General features: G+C 39.9%; 2 protein-coding genes across 9 annotated transcripts; one reads left to right on the top strand and one right to left on the bottom strand.

Moving 5' to 3' along the window:
- Positions 1-6,583, top strand: LOC131878686 (solute carrier family 26 member 6-like). 8 transcript variants are annotated; one of them, XM_059224754.1, is made up of 11 exons: positions 1-18; positions 1,286-1,762; positions 3,673-3,783; positions 3,851-4,008; positions 4,073-4,237; positions 4,306-4,547; positions 4,619-4,958; positions 5,027-5,299; positions 5,978-6,109; positions 6,172-6,298; positions 6,372-6,583. In XM_059224754.1, the coding sequence occupies exons 2-11, from the start codon at positions 1,315-1,317 to the stop codon at positions 6,482-6,484; spliced, it is 2,109 nt and encodes a 702-aa protein (XP_059080737.1). In that variant the 5' UTR covers positions 1-18; positions 1,286-1,314; the 3' UTR covers positions 6,485-6,583. The 8 variants fall into 8 exon arrangements, with proteins under 8 accessions (XP_059080737.1, XP_059080735.1, XP_059080732.1 ...); XM_059224752.1 differs by lacking the exon at positions 1-18 and adding an exon at positions 55-190; XM_059224749.1 differs by lacking the exon at positions 1-18 and adding an exon at positions 69-251.
- LOC131878687 (protein Star-like) lies at positions 6,545-10,730 on the bottom strand. The gene is made up of 4 exons (XM_059224757.1): positions 10,382-10,730; positions 7,230-7,320; positions 7,006-7,165; positions 6,545-6,935 (listed from the first exon to the last, which is right to left on the bottom strand). The coding sequence occupies exons 1-4, from the start codon at positions 10,666-10,668 to the stop codon at positions 6,580-6,582; spliced, it is 894 nt and encodes a 297-aa protein (XP_059080740.1). The 5' UTR covers positions 10,669-10,730; the 3' UTR covers positions 6,545-6,579.
- Positions 10,731-10,916: the final 186 nt, after the last annotated feature.

Below are 10,916 nucleotides of genomic sequence, written 5' to 3'. Positions count from 1 at the left end.
AGGAATGCACAGTAAATGGTAACGATTCATTCAGTGGTCATTGGTGTAGCCTAAAGCACTTGGCCCAGAACTTCAGTGTAGCTTATCGGTCATTGTAAGCCAGCTGCAGCTTTGGTCAAAGGAGATTTGCAGGGCCAAGACTACAGAAAAATCTGGCCCTCACGATCAGTTCTAGATTGGAATGTTTCAAGTAAGCAGGTGAATAAAGATCACTGTTAAGGGAATAAGCCATTGGAAAAAAAACTGGAGCAGTAAGTGTGCAATCCTTTTACAGAAATGCCTTCTTTTACAATTAATTCTCTTGACTTTGCCCACGTAGTATTTTGACCCAATTGAGTCTTAACACCTTAAAGTTTGCTAACTGGATTGAACTGAAGTTTCTTGCCATGATGATGTTAGAAGCTTCGCAATTTTTTATGCTATGAAATGTGAACTATCGTGAACTTTCTCATTATGGTTCGCTAAGAAGAACAATGCAAGCATTGTAATTTGCATTAATTACTTCAAATTAAGGCCTCTCAACCCAATTAACAATTCACCCATTGGTTCAATGTAGAGGGATCTAGTTCAATGATTCTTCCCCAAGCCGTATCTTTCTGCACAGAGGTTTCGAAAAGGATAACCTTGTTCTTCCCATTACCTTCAGGCTTTCCAGCCTCTTGAAGTCTGTCTCATCGTCGCATTAAGTGTCGGTACTCGGTAGACTTCTTACGAAGAGTGAGTGGGTCGCGTGTCTCTTCCTCCATTCATAGGGGGAAATTGAAGCAGGAAAGAAAGGTAGATCGGACGAGGCCAGCCTTAGAGCAAGCAAGTGTAGAAAGCTCAAAGGCCAGCTGAGCGCGAGTAACAAATAACCCGCTGAAGGTCGGCAAAAGTTTTGGCAACAACCTCAATGTTGGTCGGGAACCGTTCCTTGACGGACATTGGTACGTTCGTGAGTTGAAATATCTGGTAATGTATTCATTCGCTATACCCTTGATCGAGTCATTGGCATTTGGATCCTGTATTTTGTCACTTTGAACTGATTTTAAATGCCCGATTGGCTGAATTGAGGCCAGTGTATGTTAGGAGGAAGCTTAACGTGAGGTAGCATCATCACGTTGATTGAACATCGACAACTAGACAGGTGTGTTCTTGACTAATACAGTTCATTGTGAATTCACATTTCTCCATCGTTTCACCCGAAAGCGAGTTGGGGACGGCTTCTGCTGGTTATGATAGACGGACTTGTACACATGTTCCAGGTAATATATTCAATAAAGAGCCTTGGCTTGTTTCATCACAGGTGACCGTTAATTGCTTGAACAGTCGAGGATGATGACGGGGACAGGCGTCCCGAGCATTCGTTCCAATAGCGAGCCCTCAACCTTTGCCGAGACCGAGGACGACGCCAATGAGGACGAGTATGATAAATTTTCCATCTCCTTGAATCTGGGAGTCAGAACGAATCCGAGAATGGCCGCGTACAGAGTGGATGACTCCAGCGACGATGAGTCCATGAAGGCTGAGGTGAAGCTGGACCGATTGGCTTACAATCAGGTCAAGTTCAATGAGCGATTCCAATTTGAACTGCCGTCCAAGAGTAAGAATACCATGAGCTTTTGGGGTGCGTGCACCAAGGGTCTTAGGGAGTGGAACCCGTGGACCGTTTTGGTGCGATTGTTCCCTATCCTGCACTGGTTGCCCAATTATAATTGGAGAAGTGATTTTGTGTTCGATGCAGCGGGCGGGTTCACTGTGGCTGTGATGCATATTCCTCAAGGTAATTTATTGCTAAGGTAATTAATGGTTAGTAAGGGTGAGGTATTTTTTTCTTCTATTTATGGGTACTTAGGGAGACAAGATTGAAAATCAGTTTTTATTATCATGTTCATGGAAAGACAACAGAAGTTGTGTGAAAGGCACTTAAATCATCTTTTTCATGTTTAGAAACGTGAAAACACTTGTTCAATACAATAATAATGATATGCAGAGTGTCATCTACACAGTACATTAAACAATAGTTGTGTAAGTTATGATTCAACATTTTCTGTGTACCTGAAAAGGATTACAAACAAATTTGAGTAATATTGTACTGGGGTGCCAAGCTATTTAATTGAAGGCATGTTATTTGTAGGTTGGACAGTTTTAGTAGTATATAAATGGGGATTCTGACACAATGAACCTTTTTAATGGAAGGGGGCCTGGTTAAATATTATCATTTTTTCAATTTTCTCACATTTTAATTAAAATTACATGATTCAATAATATGTAATAAAAAAAAAGTATTTTGCCTTTTTAATTAGGTATTTTACCTTTTTTAACTTCATTCTAATAAGCACTTGAGCATTCCGCTTGTGGTGGTCTCGTTCAATGAGACTGTGAGTCATTAGGATGAAGTCTCGTTGAACGAGACTCTATAGACAATGGAAAGTCTCGTTCAATGAGACTTTCTTGCTATGTAGGTATAGCTTCCTTTTACCCTGCACATAATATTAAAGGTGTATTCAATCGATAATGTTCCCATGCTAATGCAGTATCAAATCTTCTTACTTCTGGGTTCTTCCTACCCAAACTCGCTTATCATCATCATTGTTAGACAATGAAGTTTTTTCTTATTCTATCAACCGCATTTTGAGTTTGTTTGATTGAAGTTTAGTTTCATTTAAAACTTCAACAATGTTGTCAAACACACCGTTCATAACCTGGATAATTAAGATTTTGTTTTTGATTTACCTTAGTGATCCCTTTTGCTCTTTTTTCTTCTTTCCCATTCATGCATATTCTTTGCTTCTAATGCCCGCAAAATGAGTAATAATTTTGGATGGAAATTCATTTTGTGTGACACAACATTAATTGGTATATTTTTCAAACTAGTTAATATTACATTTGTTATGAGCATATCCCGGGAATTTTCCAGTAAAATGATAGTGATCTCTAACAGTTTTTGTCCCTGGTAATATATCTAGCTCACATATATGACAATTTCTAGTCTGTTGTGGCTTAATTATAAAATTTTCAATTGGTTTATAATAGCTTTGTATAATTTGATTAATATTTTCCACATCCTTTTTTAATGTTTTGATGAAGTCAATGACTGCAGTCTCTCCTACAAATTCTTTGTACTTATCAACATATTCAGGAAAACATGGTTTGTAGTAGTCAGCAATACTAAAATATTTCCCAACAGACATTATGTCTTGATCTGCTAACAAATCTTTCCACTCGGAGAAAATGCAGTCCTCTAAAAAAACCATCTTTAAGTGTCAAACCCCTCCTGCTAACTAAGAGCGGAATCGTCGGTACACAGTACTTGACGTTAATTTGTTTGTCTTTGTGGAATCAGTGTGGCTTATTGTAGTGGTCCACCAATTGGATTCTGAAAAGTGAAGTGAAAGAAGAAAACTTTTCACCCATACTTCGCACACAAAACGTGAGTGTACATGTGAGAAAATTAAAAAAAAATGATAATATTTAATCAAGCCCCCATCCATTAAAAAGGTTTATTGTGTCAGAATTCCAATTTAAATACTAATAGTTTTTTCTTTAAAAAAAAGTTTCCATACAGTTTCCATACAATGCCCGAAAAATGACCGCTGCAATTGAAGAAAAACGTCCTGAGAAAAGCTCATTCAAAATTACGACGAAACTGAAGGTAGTTTTTGTTTTCACTGAACCCTTTCATCATTTCAGGCATGGCATATGGTATATTGGCCTCTGTGGATCCAATCGTTGGAATTTACACAGCCTTCTTTCCAATTTTGATCTACATCCTCATGGGAACGTCAAGACACGCTTCTTTTGGTAAACAAGCAATTACTATATTGTTCTAGAAACTGCTCTAATTTACAAACTATTTGTATATTCTTAGGAACCTTCGCCCTTATATCCATTTTGCTCTTGAGTCCGATCCAGAAGTACAGCTACTCGCCGAGAATTCATGCAGAGGATGTGTCTTCATCCACAGAAGAAAAATATTCTCAAGCTGAGGTCCTCGCAGCTCTGTCGTTTACAGTCGGTTTAATTCAGGTAATAAATGACACACCATTTCTCATATGAAAGCACCAGTTGTTGACTGTCTCTCCCTTTTTAGGTTATGTGCTCTATTTTTCGACTCGGACAGTTCTGTTCGCTGTTGTCTGATCCTTTGATATCAGGGTTTACCACGGGATCGGCATGCTTCGTGTTCACCTCTCAACTTGAGCATCTCCTTGGGATCGACATTCCCAAATTCTTTGGACCATTTAATCTCATTAAGGTAAGTTTAAAACTAGATTTGTTCTTTATGGTCTAATCTCTCCTATCGTTAACTGTTTTCGTGCCTAGTTTTATCGAGAGTTGTTCCTACATATCGACGAGACCAATTTGACAACGTTGACCATATCCGTGACTTGTATATCGTTTTTGCTTCTCTATGACCTTGGTCTAAAGAGCCATGTCAAGTATTACCTCAAAGGTGTCGAGTTCCCCATTCAACTTTTGTGCGTGATCATCGGGATCTTGGTGTCTCACTTCTTAAACTTGAACGAGGATTACGGTGTCAAAATTATTGGACTGGTTCCAACCGGGTATGACAACATTTCATATCTGTAGGTAGAGAGAGCTCCTTTATCAAGCAATCTTTTCACTCTTTTTGAAGATTGCCATATCCAACCATTCCTCCAGTAAGGCTCATCCCCAAGATTGCTGTGGACTCCATGATGATCGCCATTGTCGGTTTTGTCATTTCGTATTCACTCGGGCGTCTCTTTGCCAAGAAGCACGACTACAAAGTGAAACCCTCCCAAGAACTTATCGCCCAAGGCTGTTCAAGTATGTTTGGTGCCTTCTTTAATTCTCTTCCAATTGCGGCTTCACTCTCAAGATCTGCCATCCAAGAGGAATCCGGATGTCGGACTCTCATGTCCACGGCCGTCTCCGCTTTTGCACTCCTTTGGGTACTCCTCTTCGCTGGACCTTTGTTCAAGCCCCTTCCCAATGTAAGGTCGAAGATGGTTTGATTTACTATCTAAAAAAAATACTAGATGTATACGTATTTGCCTTACAGGCTATTCTCTCATCTATTATTGTGGTGGCTCTTCGATCCATGTTCCTCAAAGTCCGCGAGGTGGTCAGCTTCACTCGAAAGTCCAGTTTCGATGGGCTGGTTTGGACACTTGCGTTCGTCTCTACGGTGATCTTAGACGTGGATTACGGCCTTTTGGTCACCTTCACCGTGAATGTGCTCAGCGTTTTGCATAGTAGCTTGACCCCGACGGTTCAAGTGCTTTCTGAGACAGACTTTTTGGATCTCAACATCGATCCGAAGTGTTACCACGATGTAAGCTTACCATACTACGATAGGGGCAGAAAAAGTGTTTTATTTAACCCATTTGGCGTCACGTCATTTATGCGGTCGTCACTTGCCAATCGATCGATCTAAAAATTAGCAAAGAACACTTTTATCAATATGCTTTCCATAATAATGATATTTCGCTGCACGATCATGGGTTAAGGAGGAGGTCAATCTTCGATATTCTATTCATCAACGAAAGTTTAATAAAACTCTTGAACGAAATTCTTAGCCTCCAACATCCGTCATTAGTAGGACGCCAAACCCCATTGGCCTTTGTTAAAAAATGGGTCTCGAACGACGTGGATAAACAAGTTCGTTCTCTGCATTCTGGATTTTTGGTTAAATAAGTACCTTTATAAATATGATTATTGAGAGGGCACCTTTGCGAGTGGTTTTTATGATATCGGATAGATATTTTTTATTTACTCTCTTGGTATACTTTAACTTTATTCATAAATCGGGCTCCTAAATAATATTCTATGTTGCTTTTTTACTTTATCTTGCAACAAAGAACTTCACATTTCACTAAATTGTTGCTCTAAATTCCTGCCTTTCTTTTCTCTATGCATACACAATTGGTTGTTATTGAGAATTTGATTTTCAGTTTTGTTTTAACTCAAACCGACGTATGAAAGTTAATTTTGCGTTTCCAATTTCTCTTAGGTCATTGAATCAAGTGATTGTATGATCGTGAAAATTGCTGGAAAATTGTGCTTTGCCAATGCCATTAAGCTGGAAGAGTCTATAGAGGACACCATAAACGATCAAACCAATGACAAGACATTGTCGGATCAGGTATGACAATTTTCATAACACATCAAAAAGTGAAACCTCCTAAAATCTTGTATCCCTTTTAGCCACGATATCTATTACTGGAAATGTCGGGTGTGTCCGAAATGGACCCTGCGACGTGGAGTATTCTTGATGGTATTCACAAAGTGTTGTTGAAGAATAACCAAATCCTCGTTATATCCGGCCTTCAAGGTTTGCATCTTCATGGTTTGTGAAAACGAGTGGATTTGAAACTAATACTTGATAATTGATTTAATTCATAAAGGACCTTTGTGGAGCCAACGTCAATTGATGAGAATATTGGACGTGATACCGGAACGCCGATTTTTCCCAACCCTCCAAGACGCTTTAGCTGTGATCCATTCGAAACGTAAATAGTAAATCAACATAGGCATCAACAAAAATGAAATCTACTGATGAACTTGTCAGAACTGTACAAACGTTTAGAAAGGCAATATATTTCTCATAAATACTCAGGTTGCTTTGAATCCTTTTTTGACAAAAATACCGTCTATCTCGACCATACCCCGAAATTTGTACCCATTCTTCTTCATAAATCTCTTCAAAACATCCTCCGAACCATCGAAAACCTTTCCAAGGTGGTTCATTTCCACTTCCACCACCGTGATATCCACTTTGTCCCATGGAATCGTTTTCAAAACAGGGATTTCCGCTCCCTCAATGTCCAAGGAGAAATAATCGACCTTGGGATTTCCCAAAGCCAACAACACCGAATACAAAGGGAAGCATTGGGCTTTGATGGTTCTTCGGTGATAAGGCCGTTCTACATACTCTGGAGATCGCCCAATATCACCAGGCATAATTCGACCTACCCGGAGATTATTTGCCTATTAGTTCATTGGATTCAATTTAAATTCTGACTCTGGAGTCGGATCTACCTTCCTGGATGATTCCACCAATCAAAGCGGATGCGTCAAAATCAACAACCTCGGGTGTGGTTTTAGTTGAAAAGCAATTTGGTAGGAGATGGGCATTACGATTTTTGGCTTTCATCTTGGCAAAGAAATCAGGATTCGGCTCCACCAACAATCCGGTCCACTAAAATTTGGAAGATGATAATCGTTACGGGAAAATCTGAAATGTTTCCGCGAGTTTTACTTACATTGCGTTTCAGCTCGAAAAGTAGGCTGTTCGAGTAGACCTCGCCATCAAAAGCACCCGCTTCAATGAAAAAGCCATTTAGCTTTCTGCGCCTGAAACATGATTCAAACGATTTTAGTGATTTGACGTTGTCGCTGCAGATTTGAAAGTAATCCGATGTTGAACGTCTTCAAGAGCCTCCACGAGATTGGTTCTAACCAAGGATTCAGCTACTATTTATATATATAGTATCCTTATTCCTATTTCAGATTTAACCCCAATAAAATGACTCTGTCAACTACTCTTCGATTTGATCGTTTGTTCAATTAGCTTCCCTCAAATATTCGGAGGGAATATTTAAGCGTTCATCCAGTGGCATCTACTATTAGGTCAGATTTGGACAAGTTTTTTGAATAAGAATGTAGATCATTATTCCAAATATCATTACAAGTTGTAATGAAAATAATTGTAGTCCTTCATTTAGTAGAAGGGTTTCTGTAACGGTTAAAAAATCATTTAATTATAAACCAAATAAAAAAACCGAAAAAAATTTGAACAAATCAATCATCAGCCCTTTTCAAATTCTATTTCGTTCACGAAGATAATCTGTGAATAAATTGAACAAAGAAAAGGTTTGCTCTGAATTTTACTTTAGACATTTTCATGACCCACTTTCACTCTTTCCGTTCTTCTGCCAATATTTCCATTGACAGAATCGACTAGCTGGGAATAATCTCGATAGTTTCAATCCAGGGGAGTCTGAGCTAGTTGTACTCAAAGAAACAAAAAACCTTCAGAACCTTCAACAATGTCTACACGAAACTTGCACAAAGTGCAAATTATAGATAAGTCACTGATATATTTCATAATCATATATCTACCGGTATTCATTTTCCATTAGACAGCTATGCAGAACAATGACCAGCTTCCTAAAAATACTATTTCATAAGTAAGGGCATTGATTACAACGTCAACTGATCATTCAGTTAGTCTTATAACGGCAGATGCTGCATTCGAATTTCGAAGGCTTGTCGAGCATACGACATCATCAGAAGACCATCGGCGAACAACGAAAGGCCTCTTTGTCCGTATTGGAATTTGAGATATCGGTAAAACATGACGAGGTATTGTCTCTGGATCTCTTCCACATCCTTAGGTTTGTGCAGCTCTATGAAATCCGATGAGAAAAGAGCTATAATTAGAAGCAAGTAGAAGGCCACATCATCTTTCGGATGCTTCTGGTGTGTCCTCGGCATCCATTGAGATATCTTCAAGGTCAACTTGAAGTGAAGATCCTCTAAGGCCTTGGTTGGAGCCCATGGACTGACAAATACCTGCGAATAATGGATCCCTTTGGGGCTCAAAGTGCCATTATGACTGATGATCCGTTTTTGCTCTTGCAGGTAAACGCCATCTTGACTCCCATTGTCCTCAATCAGATTGAAAATTTGCGTCTTCATCTGAAGAACGTCTTGAGGATTGTGGTAAAGAGATTGGGCAATGGTGGTAATAAGTACGGTGTTTCCCGTGATGAGGTCCCTAGCATCATCCAAAGACACTGGTTTGCCATCCACCAAGTCGATGTAGTATCCCAGGCAAATATTGTGCACAAATTTCTCCAACTTTTTGAGGCTTTCAAAAGTCATTGAGTCTCCATGATAAGTGCTCCGAAGTGAATTGGTATAATAGTCCTTATGTTTGGCGTAGAATCTCACCCATTGGTTTTGAGTGTACTCTTTCACCTTGTTCACTCGATCTTGGATATTCATCATTTCATCAGGACCAAATTTATCCTGGAGAGCCAATTCGGATTTGAACTCATGGACAACAGCTGCATCCTTTTGTTTCCCATTTCGTTTGCGTTTGTTGATCTCAGTCTCGGAAAGGATCCATTTGGGCTTCATGCCCGCTTTTTGACAGAGCTGATATCGGCAATATTGGCAACTCTTCCTAGATTTGGAATTGATGGTACAGTTCTTGTTTTCCAAGCATTTGAAGCTATCAAACGATTCATTGACCACGGATCTTCGAAAAAAGGCCCGACAACTATTGCAAACTTGCCCTCCATAGTAACTGTGCTTTCCCGCAACATTGCCGCAAACTTTGCAGATCTTATCGATATTGCCCTCCACAATTATCGAAGTGCTGGTAACCTCTTGGTTTGGTTGGGGCCCCTCAACGCTTCTTAAGGTTAAAGCGTCATCGTAGATCAGAGGACAGGCTTTATCGCCATTTTCTTTGAGTAGGTCCCCCAGTTCCTTCAACTGAGTTTGATAATCAAGTCCAGAACAATCAATGGTTTCGGCCAAGGCCTCACTCGGAATGTTCATGAGAGTGGTCAACAGATCTTGATCGTCAAAGACCTGCTGCTCCTCTGAAGTGGTTCCAGGTTGTATGCTTTGTTCCAGCTCTTGGAAAAGGATCCCTAGGCCGTCTAGATCCCCGAAATCGGTCAGCACTTCCATATCGGACTCCATTTTTGTCCACAATAACTCTGAGCCGCGTCCAAGATCTTTCGCAGTGTGTCCGTCTTTTAGTGTTCAAAGCGTACTCTTTGACTTCCCAGCCAAACCAGGGGATAGTAGGGTCTCAATTTCCAGTGAGTGTATTGAACAATCCAATCAGAGCAATGCTCCAAGCCAATGCTTAAGATAGTGTGTGGCCTGAGTAGGCCCTGCCTGCATGGCAAGGCCCTCTAGTAGGAACACATCGTACGTAGATAGTTATAGAGTACGCGTGGGGTTGGAACGGGTCGGCTTTTAGCAGGCCTACTAATACAATCCGTAAACTAACGTCACAAACAAGGCTCACATGACTTGATACTTCTTAATAATGGGAGGGGCTACAAATAGTCGAGTGTGTGAGAATATATATCATAAGAAGGCAAGGCGCCGGATTCGCTTCAATGATATTACGATCAAGATCATGGTATGATTTCGTGACTGTTCGATACTTCATAAAGCTCTCTAAGTAATTTGAGTGTGTCTGTATGAATGGAAGGTGTTTGTAGCATTAAAATTATTTACTTGTTTTATTTGTACTCGGGTGAACTCGCTTCTTGATTGATTACAGTAGGAATGAGGGTAATAAGAGGGGGCAATTGGTGAATGACTCATGGAAAGAAGCCGCCTGTTCCTGGACAAAAGCAAGAATAATACGCAGTACATGCCTTACTTGAATATTTTATCGACCTCAGCTGGTTGGCCGTATTGGCCATAAAGAATAGCTCCCTTTGGCTTTTGCTGAAGTTTCAGCTTTTTCTTAGGATCGGGAGGTACGAGAAAGCGATCTTTGATGGCTTGGATTAGGATGGGGTCTTCTTGATCCAGACCATTCAAGGAGTAATCAATGGCGCCGGAATCACAGTCAGAATTTTCAGAGTCTTCCTTGGAACAGGTGTCCTCATTGCAACTAACAAATAATACATTTAGCACCAATACTAGCAAAATAAATGGCCTCATGATCTTAGGATCTAGGGTTGATTACACTAGCACTTTTACTGCTAGGGTTGAGGTTTCGTGATCATTTTGTGGAGCTTTCCGTCGTACATACATTCTAGTCTGAGATCCTTTCCCAATCTTTTGAAAATAAAGTGCAGTGGGATTCATCTTCCACTTTTAAATTAAAAGAACAATATGACAATAAACCATGGTGGTTCTTGAGTTCTTCAGCTAACTTTTGTTCTATAATGAGGATTGCCATCATATCG

This window comes from Tigriopus californicus, chromosome 4 (genome assembly GCF_007210705.1).
Source record: "Tigriopus californicus strain San Diego chromosome 4, Tcal_SD_v2.1, whole genome shotgun sequence".
NCBI classification, from domain to species: Eukaryota; Metazoa; Arthropoda; class Copepoda; order Harpacticoida; family Harpacticidae; genus Tigriopus; species Tigriopus californicus.
This window is presented reverse-complemented; position numbering and strand designations above follow the sequence as displayed.

Excerpts from the sequence above, each read along its gene's own strand:
- LOC131878686 (XM_059224754.1), top strand. The coding sequence starts at position 1,315 with ATGATGACGGGGACAGGCGTCCCGAGCATTCGTTCCAATAGCGAGCCC. Across the intron at positions 1,763-3,672 it reads TGTGATGCATATTCCTCAAG|GCATGGCATATGGTATATTG; the intron begins GTAATTTATTGC and ends TCATCATTTCAG. Across the intron at positions 6,299-6,371 it reads CGTTATATCCGGCCTTCAAG|GACCTTTGTGGAGCCAACGT; the intron begins GTTTGCATCTTC and ends TAATTCATAAAG.
- LOC131878687 (XM_059224757.1), bottom strand. The coding sequence starts at position 10,668 with ATGAGGCCATTTATTTTGCTAGTATTGGTGCTAAATGTATTATTTGTT. Across the intron at positions 7,321-10,381 it reads GAGGTCGATAAAATATTCAA|GCGCAGAAAGCTAAATGGCT; the intron begins GTAAGGCATGTA and ends ATCATGTTTCAG. Across the intron at positions 6,936-7,005 it reads TGGTGGAATCATCCAGGAAG|GTCGAATTATGCCTGGTGAT; the intron begins GTAGATCCGACT and ends ATCTCCGGGTAG.